Source organism: Corylus avellana, chromosome 10 (assembly GCF_965113065.1).
Source record: "Corylus avellana chromosome 10, dhCorAvel1.hap1.2, whole genome shotgun sequence".
NCBI classification, from domain to species: Eukaryota; Viridiplantae; Streptophyta; class Magnoliopsida; order Fagales; family Betulaceae; genus Corylus; species Corylus avellana.
Genome location: NC_142499.1, coordinates 9,387,200 through 9,404,644, shown reverse-complemented (window position 1 = coordinate 9,404,644; position 17,445 = coordinate 9,387,200). Strand labels below are relative to the sequence as shown.

The window sequence follows — 17,445 nt, the reverse complement described above, 5'->3', positions numbered from 1 at the left end:
TATAAGGTACTGGTCCCAAAAAAAAAGAAAAAATTGGCATCTGACGCTGCATGCCCATAATAATTTTTGGCTCCATCTCTGATGTGCGAAGATGTATATTAGCACATTTTATAGCTAAATGGTTTATTAATCTAATAATCTCTACAAAGACTTGCACTTGCTGGTTGGTTTAGTGAACAAGTCAAGTCAGAAAGATCTAGTGGAGTTTGCCATTGCCGTTGCCATTTGGAATACCCAAATACTTCATTTTATCTTCTTAAATAAATATCTTCCACAAAATCACAAATGGATTATTTTTATTTTTCAATACATATTAGATTTCTTTTTTTTTCTTTTTCTTTTTCTTTTTTTGTGTCCCCAAGAAAAAACATGTTCATGTGGGATTCCAAGATTCAACCCACCTGCGTTAATGTCAGACATCATACATCATACATCATACGTGAGACATGAGACAAGAATTATTCCTATGGAATTTGAGATAAAAATTAAAAGATGGGCACATTATAGACTGCAGAAATAGGAGATGCATAAATATTATATAATGAACAATAATAAGAACACATACCATCTCACCACTACTGCACTTCTACACCTCTAATGAGACGAAAAATAAACTATCCAACAAAATTATAAACAGATCCAACCCCCTCCAATACTAAGCTATCAGTACTGGGTCCCAAAATATTCTTTTTTTTTAAAAAAAAAAAGATATATCTTCCTGCAAGTATCACATGACCTTCCGAGACTCTAAAGTGGGAAAGCTGGAAAAAGCGTCAAAAGCGAAGCCACCGCCATCGGCTAAGCCCATGCTGGGCCCAAAGGAGGGAGGGCCCGGCTCAGAAACCCCAGTAAGGCAGTAACACCTCCAGCCGCCGAGTTGGGTCCCACCAACTGCTGCTGGTGATAATCCAGCAAAAAAGCCAACGTGTCCAGGGTTGCCAAGCATCCAGTCTAAGGGTCAAGATGCATATAGCAATTATTAGCTAAAACCGTTAACCGTAACCGCCTAGGTAGTTAGTAAAATTCATTAATTGTCTCCGCTAACCGCCTAGGTGGTTAACCGTCGGTTAGCGGTTAGTAACTCTATTAACCGCTAATCACTTCTTAAAAGAAAAAATTTAAATTTTTTTAAAAACAAAAAAAAAAAAACCAAAATGATGTCGTTTATATTGTAATACGATAATATCATACTACATATGAGATTGTTTCTAGATTTTTATATATACTTAAAAATTTTAAACACAAAAATGACTTCATTTCATATATTTTTTTTATATATAGACGGTTAGCAGTTAGCGGTTTCAAAAAAACCTAAAACCGCTAATCATAACCACCTAGGTAGTTAGCAGGTTTTGCTAACCACCTTCAAAAGCGGTTAGCGGTTAAAGGTTAGTGCACTCGCCTTTCCACCCCTAATCCAGCCCCTTGCAACCGGGTTCCAGGTCTCTGCGGCTCCGGCTTCAGGATTGGCACCACCGGCACCGGCAAGTTTCTAAATCTCACGCCCGTCACCTGCTACACCATTTGTCGGAAATTGGACGGGTCCGCCGTGATGAAGGTCGTCTGGGACCGCTTTGAAGCGCACAACTTCCTCTATGAAACCTTCCCTTCGGCCATCGAGATCCTGCTCTGCTGGTGCTTGGGCGCCATGTCGGGGTCTGACCCGCACGAGAGACCCGAAACGGTTGGGCTGGTGTGTTACATGAATGCTTTTACATACACGTAACGAAATAGATTGTTAAATTTTGAGGAAACCTAAACCCTATAGATTGGTTGAAGGAAACCTAAAACCTTTTCAAGCTTAAGGTTTTGATTAATTTTCTAATTTATTCATTACATAATGGCCTCTAAATAGGCAAACTATTACAATATTTTCTAGGGCTGAGTCATCTAACTCTTACATGGAATAAAATAAAAATAATATCAAATAAAAATAAACACAATAAAATATCCTACCGTATTATATATTTTAATATATTCTAATATTAATAATTGCTCCGCATAAAACTTCATTCTCGTAACATTCCTTTCTCCTTAAAGAGGTCCTAAAATCTTGTGCTTGAAATAATCATGCTCTTGGAACAACATCTGTAGATAAAAAACTCAATTATTAAAAATAACAAATAATAAAATATTATTTGGCCAAGGCTTTGTTCCCATGAATGCGATCAGCCTTCTATTACTCTACTTCTCATCAATTTTTCTTTTTCTCTTTTTTTTGTATTTTCGTCGACTTCCACACACGTTGACACCCCTTTCTTTACTTTTTTTTTCCCAACCTTTTTTCCAATTCCATCCAAATCTTGAACCCATTATCTCCTTAATTCATTCCAAAATTGTGCACAAGCGTCCGTGACTCTCCTTTGTTTAAGCCGGCGTCTTTTCCTTTTTTTTTTTCATTCTTTTTTTTTTTTTTAAACTCCCTTTCCTTTGATAGTAGATGCCAACTCCTTATTCTCTTTCTAGGGTGACGTTCACCTAGTGGTTCTTCTTTCGGAAGAGGCGGTACACGATGATAGTGGGGCTCCTCAATTTGAGCTTGTGGTGGTGCCAGCGGCGTCTTGATCAGCAGCTTGTGAATGTGTGCACAACTTTGTGCAGCCATGGCGACACACATGGTAGGGGTTCTTGGATTGTGATGGGGTTAGAATAATGTGCCTTGGGATGTGATTTGTGTGAGACTTGCATGTTGACGGGTGTGAGGGTATTTTTGGTTTGTTGTCTTTTTGGTGGGGTTTTGGGTGTTTAGGTTTCTGGTAGTGATAGGTTTTCCTGGTGTGAAAAATCACACAAATTCAGTGTTACCAGTAGCTGGATTTTGGACAATGTTTGGCCTGATGGGTTGGTCAAAAACAGTAGTGGTGCGACGGGATGGGTGTTGGGTGACGGGTCAGATATAGGTTGCAGAGGTATGAGATGTGGTAATAGTACCTTCTGTGGTTCCTTGAGGACTCCATCCAATTTGCCATTAGCTTCTTCCAACTTTGTTATCGCACATTTAATCATGTTTTCAAGATGATTAATTTGTTGCTCCAAATGATCCATTCTTTGATCTGCCATCGAACTTAACTATGATATCAATGTTACGTGAATGCTTTTACATACACATAACGGGATAGATTCTTAGGTTTTGAGGGGACTTAAACTCTTTAGATTCGTTGAAGGCTAGGGAACCTAAAACCTTTTCAAACACAAGGTTTTGAATAATTTTCTGCTTTATTTATAACATAATAGTCTTTAAATATGCAAACTATTACAATATTTCTAGGACTGAGTTATCTGCTTTTATTGGAATATAAACTAGAGCTGAGTCATCAAGACTCTTACATGAAAATAAATAAAGACAGTATCAAATAAAAATAAACACAATAAAATATTCTACTGTATCATATATTTTAATATATCCCACTATTAATAATCATTCTGCATAAAACTTCATTCTCGTAACATTCATTTTCCCTTGAAGATGACCTTGTTCTTAAGGTCCTGAAAATCTTGTTCTTGAAATAATCTGTCTTAAAAACACATCTGTAGATCTACCAGGTCAATAATACTTAACAATTATAAATAATAAAATATTACTATAACCATGAATTTTCTCCCTTTAATCAACTTCATTTTTTTTTTTTTGTCAATTCCACGAACTCTCAAATTTCCCCTTGGGGCCATTTTTATCCTTCCTTCTAGACTTGGGCATAATGTCATACACGTACACTATTTTTTTTTTTTTTTTCTTTTTCTCTTTCGGAACCAAGTAATATCTAAGCCCTTTTTTCTTCTCATTTGGGTGAGCCATGATTTAGCGAGAGATGACCAAGACAAAGTGGCGATTTCAGTGGAGACACAGTTGAGATGGGTGATGAGTGCCAAATATTGTATATTTGGGCCCCTTAACTTATGTTTGTTAAGCTCTTAACTGTGTTAATTTTTGATGTTTTTTGTTAGTTTTGGTGTTGTGGCATGTTGCAGGTCATTAAGAGAAAACTGCGGTTTGAGGATAGAAATAAGCAAAAGAATTGAAGATCCCTGGAAGTGCGCTCGAGCGCATGACCACGTCAGCCCCAGCATGCATCGCTTAAGTGCTGCGCCGCAGGAGCCCTGCAGAGCCGAGTGCGCTCGAGTGCACCTTGAGCGCAATCGAGCGCACTCACGCTAACCTGGCAGCGCTAAACCCTAGTTTTTATTATTTATATACAACGTTTTTCTCTTGTAAACACACATTAGGAGGCACCGTTTTAAGCTAAAATACGACGTATTGTCGTCCGGAAGCTTGTGCTTCGTTTTCCTTTGTAAGCTTTATTTTTCTCATGATGTCAATTCAATTGTTTGTTGTTTTTGTTATCATGAGAGGCTAAAACCTTCAACTAAAGTTGAAGATGAAGCCTCGTCATTGATAAACATACATGTCTTGTCGTTTTGTACATACTATGAGACTATTTTATGAAAGTGTTGTTCAAAAGCCAATTCAACAGTTTTATTAAGTTTAATTGATTAAATGTTGGTAATATAGTGTTGTTCAAAAGCCAATTCAACAGTTTAATTAAGCTTAATTGATTAAATGTTGGTAATATACTCATGCTTAATTTAATATTCGTTGTGTTTTGTCTGGGGGTACATCGAATGATTGGATTGAGACTAATATCCATTGTGATCTACGGATACAGTGGATGATTTGATCTCAATTAAATATTCGTTGTGATTCTTTTAACGGATGGATTCATCGAATGATTTCATTTGCATGTTTACAACTTTTGAACAATGTATTTGGATTGAATATTGTATGCATAAAATGCAAGACATGTTGTTTGATTTGGCGAGGGGGATTCGGAAACCTTAGTAATTTGACATTACTTATTCTCAAATTGTTTAGTTAAGTTTATGATTTTGCACGACACAATTACAAAAATTGAAACTAGGTTAAGATAAAATTAGGTTAAACTAGAAAATTAATTTTTGCAAACACATCTCCCTGTGGATTCGACCTCGCACTTGCACACACTTTACTGCACACGACTCGTGCGCTTGCGAGTACAATTAAATTTGTACATCAAATTTTGGCGCCGTTGCCGGGGATGCGTTTGATTTTGTAAAAATTGATTCTTTTTGTTTGAATTAATTTTATTTTTCTACTAGTTTAGGTAGGTTTTGATTTTATTTATTTTGTTTTCTATATTGATCTAAAAAAAAAAAAAAAAGAGTTGTGTATCTATGTTTTGTGCAGTTTGGCGAAATTTAGTCACTGCCAGAGCAATCGAGCGCAGCTCATCTACGCTCTATCGCACTTGGGCCTATTACAGCGAGCAAGCGTACCTGCGCTTGCCACTCTGCGCTTGCATTCAAAGCACGTATACACTCGATCGCACCTCCGTGATGATCGAGCACACTCCCAGAGGGCACACATTCACGCTCGATCAGAAATTCTTGCAGCGAACACATCTCCGCTGGCAGCATCAGCATACTAGAAGCAGCTAAGTGAAATTTTGTTTTTCCTTTTTTTTGTTTTGTTCTGCAAATTCTTTTGTTTATTCTTTCTTTTGTGAATACTTCGTTGTTATTTAGCTAGTTTATTTGAGCATTCGTGTTTGGTGCATGCTTGGTCGGAGATCCTTGAACCTAGAATTGATACCCTTAGACCCCGGCATTGATAGAATTCTTAGGAGAACTCGAAGAGCACCTGTTGAGAGTGGGAATAGAGGCGAAATGGGAGACCAACAAGATAACATACCCCAAAATATAGAGCAACATAGGGTTGAGCATGAGGATGCTAGAGCTGGAAATCCTGAGCAAGCTAGAGCTTGGAATGTGGACTTCACTACGTCACTTAGGGAGTTGTTCGCACCAGTGGACTTCACTACATCCCATTCGTGCATAGTGTTGCCACCAACCAATGCTACTCATTTTGATTTGAAACCTCATGTCATCCAACTCCTACCACCGTTCCATGGTCTAGAACTTGAAAATCCTTACAATCATGTAAAGAAATTCAAGGACATATGCGCCACTTTCAAATTTCAAAATTTCTCTGAAGAGTCTGTCCCTCTCAGATTATTTCCTTTCTCTCTGCAAGAAAAAGCCAGGGCATGGTTGGACTCCAACACACTCGGGTCCATTACATCTTGGGAAAGCTTGTTAAGCAAGTTCTATAACAAGTATTTCCCAATGTCGAAGGTCAATGAATGCAGAAAGGAAATAAGTTCCTTCACACAGGAGGAGGACGAGAAATTTTTGGAGTGTTGGGAAAGAGTTAAGGAGTTGTTGATAAGATGCCCTCCACATGGATATGAGAAGTGGAGACTCGTTCAGTTTTTCTACCAAGGATTAACCCAATCCAACCGTCGTATGATCGAGTCAATGAATGGAAGAGCATTCTTAAGTTTGACAGGGGATGCAGCATATAAGGCATTAGACAAGTTGTCCGACAGCTCACAGCAGTGGGATTTTTCAAGTTGTCGGGATAAATCTACCCATATCCCCAAGAAAGGTGGCATCTATGAGGTTAAGGAGGACACTGATTTGAGGATAAAGATAGATGCCCTAACCAAGAAGGTTGAAGCTCTTGCAGTGGGTCAATCTGTTAATGCTGCCAACACATTCAATGTTGATGGTTGTTCAATCTGTGCTAATCCTATGCACTTAGCACAGAGTTGTCCATTTTCACCGGCTTTTGCCGAGTGCTCCATGGAACAAGTGAACACCTTCAACGACTTTAGGAAGCAAGCAAGCGGACCATATTCGGAGATATACAATCCAGGGTGGCAAAACCACCCTAATTTCTCATGGAAGCAGAGCCAACCAATGAACCAAGGATTTCCCACACATGCTCAAAATCATGGTTGTTCGGCTCAGCCAGTGCAACTTCCTGCATCTTCGTCACAATCATCGCTGGAAGAAACAATGAAGCATTCATACAATCAAATAGCCAGGCCATACAAGAGCTCAAGAACTCCACCATGGCAAACACCCAAGTGATAAATGAAGTGAAGAATACCACCACGGTTAACACCCAAGCAATTGCGAAGATGGAAAGTCAGATTGAACAGATCGCCAATCACTTGGGTGAGAGAGAAAAGGGGAAGTTGCCCAGTCAACCCGTGACCAACCCAAAAGGACCTTATATGGTTGGAAATTCCTCGAGTTCTGCACATAAGCAAGAACATGTGCAAGCGATTGTCACACTGAGGTCAGGGAGACAAGTGGACAATCAAGTAGTTGAGCGAGAAGAAGACCCTGCGGGGCAAGAAAGGGAAAAGAGTGGCAACAAAGAGAAGAGAGATGCCGAGCCATCTACAGCACACCCATTATTGAGGACCCTCCTAGGTCATTTATGCCGTAAGCACCTTACCCTGAAAGGTTGCAAGCACCCAAGAAATGAGGGAAGTTTGAGGACATTCTAGAGGTGTTCAAGCAGGTCCAAATCAATATCCCATTTTTGGACGCCATCCAACAAGTACCTTCATATGCCAAGTTCTTAAAGGACTTGATTGCAGTGAAGAGGAGGACGAATGTTTCGAAAAAGGCATTCCTGACCGAGCAGGTTAGTTCAATCCTGCAATGCAAGTTGCCCCTCAAGTACAAGGACCCCGGATGTCCTACTATTTCTTGCATGATAGGAGTCAGCCAAATTGAGAGGGCATTAGTGGATCTTGGAGCAAGTGTAAATTTGTTGTCTTACTCAGTTTATGTGCAGTTGGGGCTAGGAGAGTTGAGGCCCACTTCCATGACACTGCAATTAGCTGACAGGTCAGTGAAGGTTCCACGGGGAATAATAAAGGATGTCTTGATTAAGGTGGATAAGTTTTATTTCCCCGTGAATTTTATTGTGCTTGACACGGAGCCGGTTCCAAATGTGGGGAGTCAAATACCGGTGATCTTAGGGCGACCATTTCTAGCTACGGCTAACGCTCTAATCAATTGTAGGACGGGGGTGATGAAGATTTCCTTTGGAAATATGACAGTGGAGCTGAATATTTTCCATATTAGAAAGCAAACATTGGAATATGAAGAAATGTAATAGGTATGCTTGACAGAGGAGATCATTGAGGATGTTGTTGAAGAATCAAGCATAGAAGACCCCCTGGAGGCATGCTTTGCTCAGTTCGAAGAAGATTTGGACTTGGCCAAGCTGCTTGAGCAAGCAGATGCAATTTTGGAGACTGCTCCTCTGGTGAGCAGTGAGAAGGAGGAGACAGCAGTACCTAATCCCCCCAAGAAGGAACTTAAACCTCTACCGGACACTCTCAAGTATAAGTTCCTGGGTCCAGCAGATTCTTTGCCTGTGATTATAGCTTCAGATTTGATCGATGCTCAAGAGGAGAAATTATTGGAGGTTTTAAGAGAACACAAAGAAGCTATCGGCTAGACTATTGAGGATATCAAGGGGATCAGTCCCTCGGTGGTGATGCATAAGATACATTTGGAGGAGAATGCCAAGCCATCGAGGGGGCCACAAAGGAGGCTTAACCCAGCTATGCAAGAGGTGGTGAGGACTGAAGTGATAAAGTTGTTGGATGCAGGGATCATTTATCCCATCTCTGATAGCAAGTGGGTGAGCCCGATTCATGTTGTGCCCAAGCGGGCTGGATTGACGGTAGTGAAGAACAAGGACGATGAGTTGGTCCCAACTCGTATTCAATCTGGATGGAGAGTATTCATAAACTACCGGAAGTTGAATGCTGCCACCATAAAGGATCACTTCCCGCATCCATTTATTGATCAAATGGTGGAGCGCTTGGCTGGGCATGAGTACTATTATTTTTTGGATGGTTATTCTGGATATAACCAGGTCCCTGTGGACCCTGAAGATCAGGAGAAGACGACGTTTACCAGTCCTTTTGGGACTTTCGCCTACCGTCGCATGCCCTTGGGTTATGCAACGCACCCGCTACTTTTCAGCGGTGCATGATCAGTATTTTTTCTGACATGGTAGAGCGTTTCTTAGAGATTTTTATGGACGACTTCTCTGTCTTCGGTTCATACTTTGATGAGTGTTTCGCCTGACTTTGGTATTAGTATGGTGCAAGGAGAAGAACCTGGTGCTCAATTGGGAGAAGTGCCATTTTATGGTCAAGCAAAGTATTGTATTGGGGCACGTCATATCTCAGAGGGGGATAGAGGTTGATAAAGCAAAGGTGGATCTGATTTCCAACCTTCCACCCCTACGTACAGTGAAGGAGGTTCGTTCTTTTCTGGGTCATGCAGGATTCTACAGGCAGTTTATCTAGGACTTTAGCAAGATTGCCAGGCCTTTGTGCAAGTTGTTGGTGAAGGATGCCCCATTTGTATTCGATGAGGATTGCAAGAGAGCATTTGGGGACTTTAAGAGCATTCTGACGTCCACACCTATTATTCAGCCACCCAACTGGGGTGTACCTTTTGAGATCATGTGTGACACAACGGATTATGCAGTTGGAGCTGTTTTGGGCAACGTGTTGATAGACTCCCCCATGTCATTTACTATACGAGCAGGACTCTGAACGATGCACAACTCAACTACTCCACCACAGAGAAGGAGTTGTTGGTAGTCATTTTTGCACTAGACAAGTTTAGATCCTATTTGCTAGGATCTAAAGTCATCATCTTTTCGGATCACGCAGCATTGAAGTATCTTTTTTCCAAAAAAGATGCTAAATCTCGTCTGATCAGATGGATTTTGCTACTTCAGAAGTTTGACATAGAAATTCGGGACAAGAAGGGTTCCAAAAATGTGGTGGTGGATCATTTGTCTAGATTGACTGTGGATTACACCGAGGACGCCAACCCCATTTCGGAGACTTTCCCTGATGAGCACTTTATGCACATTGCTCATGAGCCCACACCATGGTTTGCTGACATAGTGAACTATTTCGTCATCGGCCAATTGCCTCAGCAGTGGGGGCGACAAGATAGGTCCAAATTTTTGTCCATGGTAAAGCACTTTTTCTGGGACGATCCTTACCTATTCAAGTATTGTCCCGATCAGATCATTAGGAGGTGTATACCTGAGCATGACCAATCCAATGTCATCTCCTGTTGTCATGATCGTGCTTGTGGAGGCCATTTCAGTGCTAAGAAGACTGCTGCCAAGATTTTGCTGTGTGGATTCTATTGGCCTACCCTTTTTAGAGACGCCCATGCTTATTGCATATCTTGTGAGCGTTGTCAGAAGCTCGGGAGTATCTCCAGGAGGAATATGATGCCCCTCAGTCCCATTTTGATCGTTGAGATTTTTGATGTATGGGGCATCGATTTCATGGGACCTTTCCCAAACTCCTTTGGCTATCTGTACATCTTGGTTGTTGTGGACTATGTGTCCAAATGGGTGGAGGCAGTTGCATGCAAGACTAATGACCACAGAGTGGTGGTTCAGTTTTTTAGAGACACTATCTTTGCTCATTTTGGTACGCCTCGAGCAATTATAAGTGATGGCGACAAGCATTTTTGCAATCGGATTTTTGAGCAGTTGATGAAGAAGTATTTCATCACACATAAGGTTGCCACCCCGTATCACCCACAAACGAGTGGATATGTTGAAGTTTCTAATCGAGAGATCAAGCATATTTTGGAAAAGACAGTAAACCCCAACAGAAAAGATTGGTCTCTACGATTGAGTGATGCACTGTGGGCATATAGGACAGCTTTCAAGACCCCGATTGGGATGTCACCCTATCGGCTTGTGTACGGGAAAGCATGCCATCTTCCCGTGGAGTTGGAGCATAGAGCATATTGGGCCATCAAGCAGCTAAACTTCAATCTTTTGAAGGCTGGCTCACAAAGGAAGCTCCAACTCAATGAATTGGAGGAGTTGCGGAATGATACTTATGATTCTGCATGGTTGTACAAGGCACAGATGAAGAAGGCTCATGACCAGTGCATATTGAGACGGTATTTTGAGCTGGGTGAGAGAGTCCTTTACAATTCACGGCTGCATCTTTTCCCAGGCAAGTTGAAATCTCGGTGGACAGGCCCATTTATCGTTCGGTCAATTTTTCCTCATGGGGCCATCGAGATTGAGGATCCTAAGAATGGTAACACCTTCAAGGTGAATGGGCAGAGATTAAAACCATTCTTAGAGTTGAGGAGTAAGGAGATCGAGACGACATTATTGGAGGATTCGAGTTATCTTGAGTGATTGTCGTCTTTTGTGGAGAGTCTGGCTGAAGACTTAAAACTTAGCGCTTTTGGGAGGCAACCCTAATTCTTTCCTTACCATTTGATATTGTTTGTTTGTTTCTGTTGTGTTTTTTAGGGCAAGTGTCTGCCATTCAAGTTTTGGGGAGCGTTTTCCTGCGTTCCAACAATTGACTCGTGCCGCTCACCTGGTATTGTATCTCTGGACCCATTAGGGACAATGTGTCATTTTTTTGGGGGTGGGGTAGACATTTCTCTGTCTTTTTCCTTGATTATTTGTGTTGTTTTGTTAAAAATAAATAAATAAATAAAAAATAATTTGCTATGTTATTGATTAATCAAGGGTAACACCTATTATGTGGTTTGCATGCCATTGGTCTGTTTAGCATTCTAAACACAGAATGTCATTGGGAATCTAAGTCTTTTGACTCATTGTTGGATTAGAGAGATTTCACACGTTTGAGTTTATCACCATGAGCACACTAGAATAGAATCAGTGAGGTATAAGATTTGACTTGATTAGGGTGTATTTTGAGATTGGTATGATGACGTGTGATGAAACTTTGGCTTGAAAAACAAAACAAAACAAAACAAAAAACAAAACAAAACAAAATCAGTTTGAGCTTCTTATTGAGTAACTGGATCTCATACCTCACAAAGCATTCAGTGTTCGCGTAAAAAGATGAGAGAAACCTAAACTGGTTGGTTGTATGGCTAGTTTGGCTTCGTAGCCTAGTTGACTTGAGTAATTAAGCCCTTACGAATGTTTCTACATCTAGTGCCCTAAAACCATTTGGTTTGGGAGTCTCTGGCCCAACACTCGTTACATAAGTCAATTAGAAAGCTTAAGGAAGCTAAGCATTGCACAGCCTACACACAAAAATAAAATAAATAAAATAAAATAAAAATAAATAAATAAATTTTAAGCCTTGGTTGTTTCATTTAAGCGAATTCCAATCACTTTTAAGGTACACCCAAGTTTGAGAATAAGTTGAAGCCTCATGATCATATGTTAGTCTCACATTGCACTTATTGGAACATGTGTTGTCTCAAATTTTCATCTTTGAGTTGAATGATTTGTGGTTGTCTTGATGATGTGTTTGTAGTGTTCACTGTAATAAACCTGCTCATGATGTTAAAAACTATATGTTTATGTGGAAGTCCTTGTTTGTCAAATAACATAATGCATAAATGTTTGTGAGTATCATTACTGTTAAACCCTCACGAGACTTCACTCATCCTCTAGGGATGCCTAGGGGTTTAAAAGGCTTGTTGCATATGCTAAATGCAATCGTTTCTCCCACGACAGCGGACTCATGTTTCTTGTTTTCATTCTGTTTTGCTAAGGGACTAGCAAAATGTAAGTTTGGGGGTATTTGATGAGTGTCAAATATTATATATTTGGGCCCCTTAACTTATGTTTGTTAAGCTCTTAGCTGTGTTAATTTCTGATGTTTTTTGTTAGTTTTGGTGTTGTTGTGGCGTGATGCAGGTCATTAATAGAAAACTACGGTTTGAGGGTGGAAATTAGCAAAAGAATTGAAGATCCCTTGAAGTACGCTCGAGCGCACGACCACGTCAGCCCTAGCATGCATCACTTAAGTGCTGCACCGCAGGAGCCCTGAAGAGCCGAGTGCACTCGAGCGCACCTCGAGTGCGATCGAGTGCACTCATGTTGACCTGGCAGCGCTGAACCCTAATTTTTATTATTTATATACAACGTTTTTGTCTTGTAAACACACATTGGGAGGCGCCGTTTTAAGTTAAAATATGACGTATTGTCGTCCGGAAGCTTGTGCTTCATTTTCCATTGTAAGTTTTATTTTTCTCATGATGTCAATTCAATTGTTTGTTGTTTTTGCTATCATGAGAGGCTAAAACCTTCAACTAAGGTTGAAGATGAAGCCTCGTCATTGATAAACATACATGTCTTGTCGTTTTGTACATACAATGAGACTATTTTATGAAAGTGTTGTTCAAAAGCCAATTCAACAGTTTGATTAAGTTTAATTGATTAAATGTTGGTAATATAGTGTTGTTCAAAAGCCAATTCAACAGTTTAATTAAGTTTAATTGATTAAATGTTGGTCATATACTCATGCTTAATTTAATATTCGTTGTGTTTCATCTGGGGTACATCGAATGATTGGATTGAGACTAATATCCATTGTGATCTACGGATACAGTGGATGATTTGATCTCAATTAAATATTCGTTGTGATTCTTTTAACGGATGGATTCATCGAATGATTTCATTAAATCATTTGCATGTTTACAACTTTTGAACAATGTATTTGGATTGAATATTGTATGCATAAAATGCAAGACATGTTGTTTGATTTGGCGAGGGGGATTCAGAAACCTTAGTAATTTGACATTACTTATTCTCAAATTGTTTAGTTTAGTTTATGATTTTGCACAACACAATTACTAAAATTGGAACTAGGTTAAGATAAAATTAGGTTAAACTAGAAAATTAATTTTTGCAAACACGTCTCCCTGTGGATTCGACCTCGCACTTGCACACACTTTACTACACACGACTCGTGCGCTTGCGAATACAATTAAATTTGTACATCAATGGGGCAGTGTTGAACTATGATGGCAAAAAGATGCATATCTGCGGTTGGGGTTGTTGCCTTTTTCTGCTCCATTGGCGCGATTGGATGGTGGCGGAATTGGGTGGAAGTGAGATTGAGTTGTGGAATTGGGGCTTCAACGTGGCAGAACGATGACTTCATTTTTTTTTCACATCAAACCCCTTTTTTGAGAGAAAGCTTATCAAGCCTTCAAACATAGTTTTGAGACTAGCAAATGGTTGTTCAAGTCAATCAAGACGTGAATACTCCATGGATCGTTGATTGCTATAGAAAACAATCAACCCGACTGCTCTAATACCAATGTTATGTGAATGCTTTTACATACACGTAACGAGATAGATTGTTAGGTTTTGAGGGAACCTAGACCCTTTAGATTCGTTGAAAGAAACCTAAAACATTTTCAAACATAAAGTTTGGATTAATTTTCTGGTTACTCTATTCATAATGTAATGGCCTTTAAATAGGCAAACTATTACAATATTTTCTAGGATTGAGTAATCAGCTCTTATTTGAATATAAACTAAGGCTGAGTTATCAAGACTCTTACATGGAATAAAATAAAGAGAATATCAAATAAAAATAAACACAATAAAATATCCTACCGTATCATATATTTTAATATATTTTAAAATTAATAATTGTTCCGCATAAAACTCCATTCTCGTAACATGGTGGGCACCGTGTCGGAGTTGACGAAGTTGAACAAGGGAGAGATGGCGTTGGCTCTAAGAGTGTTAGGGTTGAGCGACTTCTGGAGAGCCTTCGTCAGCGTCTCGGTATCCTGGGCAAAAGTTTTGGAGATCCACGAGTCGACAAAGGCTTGACGGAAAGTCCAGGGCTCGATACTGGCCAAGTTCTCCAATGACGCCATATATTCCGGCAAATCTTTTTTTTTTCTTTAATATATAATAAACAATTAATTTTCTCAGGCCTAGAGTTGCAGTTTTCTCTATAAAAGATGAAAAACCAAAGCATTTTCCAGATACTCAGAGCATGAAGAGTGAAGGCAAAGGGAATGAGGAGGAAATATGTAATTTATCTCTCAAATTACATAAAAGAAATTGCAATGCCACTTAGCAGCATGTTGTTATGTCTCTGAATGCGAGGGAGTATTGTTGCAGTTCCTCTTTGCTCCTACTATTTTCTATGAGCTTTAGAAATGAGTGCATTGCCAGGATTCTTACTATTTTCTTTCGTTTCTTAACTTGTCTTTCATTTTGTAGGAGTGGTTTTCTGGTGTTCTAGCAAATTGGAAGTTGTGGATACCTTTCCAATTTCTCAACTTCCGATTTGTCCCCCAGCAGTTTCAGGTCCTTGATGCTAATTTCATTCCTCTTGTGTGGAATGTGGTTCTCTCCCTTATAGCTCACAAAGAGGTTCTTCCAAAATAGGTATGTTTTAAGTTTCCAAGAAAGTAGAATAGTTAACGCTATGCTTGATTCCAAAGTGCTCAAGTAATGAGAAAGCTGGATTTATGTCCATCCACGTCTCTACTATCTTAACTCTTAAGGGCCTGTTTAGGATTGTGTTTAAGGTACCTAAAAATACGTTTAACACTCAAAAAGTTCGTTTGAAGAAAAAGTATTCATTTGATAAAAAATTTAAAAGCTCTTTTAAGGGGTTCAAAAAGCCTAAAAATTGCCAAAACGGACTTTTGGCAAAAGCTTAAAAATAAAACTTTTGCCTAAAAGCACTTTTTGACTTAAAAGCTATATTTCTTAAACACAATCTCAAACATACTCTAAGTGGGTCATGCTACTTGGCGGCAGCCAAAGTCACAAAGTTATGATAAATTTTATGACATTATATTGGGTTGTTAAATGCAATTGTTAACATTAAATTTGAAAGTTACATACAGTTGTGAATTAGATACGCAATATTTTCGGGGACCAAATCACTACAATAACATATGGTTTTAGCCAAATAGCCAAGCATTTTCGGGGAATTGATATTTTTTCTTTCCAGGCTATATGTTCTTGCCTTAAAATCAATTTTTTGTTTTTGTTTTTTCTTTTTTAAACATTTTTTTATGAGTTTACTTTGTATCTAACCCACTAAGGAATTGCAGTTCATATTTTTTATGAGTTTACTTTTGTTTTTATCTAACCATTTGGAATACTGGTTACCTTCCCCTCCCACTTGGTTCAAAATCAACTTTGATACTGCTATTCGAGATTCTTTCTTTGCACAAGCACTTGTTTGTCGAAACCACAAGGGACTCATTATCAAAATAATTTTTAATATTAGCCCTCCTTGTCAGCCAAATTATGGTGAAGCCCTTGCTGTGACACTTGCTCTTTCTCTCAATCTTGAAAACTTTATTTCGGAAAGTGACTCGCAATTCGTCATTTTTGCTCTTTAGCATCCTAGCATCCCTCAAGACTGGTGCATCTCTCCCTTCATCTTAGACACTCTTGGTATCATTCCAACTTTCTATTTTAAGAATACTATCAAAGTCAATAAAAGTGCAAACTTCTGTGTCGACTTTGTGGCACGCTGGGCCGCAATTAGATCCTTTTCTGGCCACATTCTCATTTATCCTCCTCTTCTTTCAGTTCCTATAATTAGCAGGAAGGACCCTCCTTCGGTTTTTTGTCCTAGGCTTGCTTAGTTTTCTTGTTGGTTTTCTGCTTTGTTTGCTTATGTACTCGAAAAAAAAAGAAAAAAAAAAAAAAAAAAAAAGAAAAAAAAAGAAAATACTTCTGAGCGCAAGTGAGTAGCTCCTTGAAGTGAATAGGTATGAATATTTTGAGCAAACTTGCAAGAGATCAAAATAGGGGATGCCATGAATGACCTTCTCTCCCTGGTCAGAAAGGTAAAGAAAAAGAGAGTTTTAGATTGTTTTGAGATGAATATTACTTACATGAGAAGTAACATCACCTCCAAAATAAATGCTGTAATTTCATTTTCAATATATAGCTTTAAATTCTAAAATTTCTAGGGAAAAATATAAAAAAGCCCCACAAACTACCAGCCGTTTTCGATTTAGCCCCCTAATGTTCCAAAAGTGATAAAGTAGCCCCCCAAACTACCAAATTATTGCATTTTGGCCACTCCGTTAGTCAAAACCGTCAGTTTGGACGAAAACTGCAAAACGACGTCGTTTGTTACGGGTAAGTTACTACAATGCCCTTTTGAGAAAAATATAAAAAAGCCCCTCAAACTACCTGCCGTTTTCATTTTAGCCCCCTAATGTTCAGAAAGTGATAAAGTAGCCCCCTAACTACCAAACAGTTGCAATTTGGCTACTCCGTTAGTCATTACTGTCAAATATGATGGAAAATTCAAAACTACGTCGTTTTGACAATGGTAAGTTACTAAAATGCCCTTTTAGAAAAAAAAAATCATATTAAAACAAGCACGCTAAACGGGGCCGTTTTGCTTGAAATTAGGATTTCCTTACACTTACCAAAACGGCGCCGTTTTGATAAGTGTTAGGAATAAAAAGAAAAAACCTTAGACACCACGCAGAAAAAAACCCCAACCCCAGTTTATCTCTCTCCCCCAAACCGCCGACCACCACATCGTTCTATCTCCGGCAACCTTCTCCCTCAAGTGAAAAAAACGCAACGCCCCTCTCTCTCTTAACTCAAAACGACTGCCCCTGCCACCACCATCCATCACCGCCGGCCACACCATCCACTAGCTACGAAGCGCCACCGAAAAATTCTTACCCATTGTAGAAATCAAACAAAAAAATCACGTTCGTAGATAAACAACACCGATCCGACAGCTATAC

At 39.3% G+C, this 17,445-nt stretch overlaps 1 protein-coding gene and 1 pseudogene across 1 annotated transcript; one reads left to right on the top strand and one right to left on the bottom strand.

Moving 5' to 3' along the window:
* Positions 1-727: 727 nt before the first annotated feature.
* Positions 728-14,577, bottom strand: LOC132191264 (calmodulin-binding protein 25-like; annotated as a pseudogene).
* Positions 6,777-11,107, top strand: LOC148583321 (uncharacterized). Its single transcript, XM_088511008.1, is given in 4 exon segments — positions 6,777-7,329; positions 7,374-8,311; positions 9,851-9,981; positions 10,588-11,107. Coding segments are annotated over 4 exon segments (2,142 nt in total).
* Positions 14,578-17,445: the final 2,868 nt, after the last annotated feature.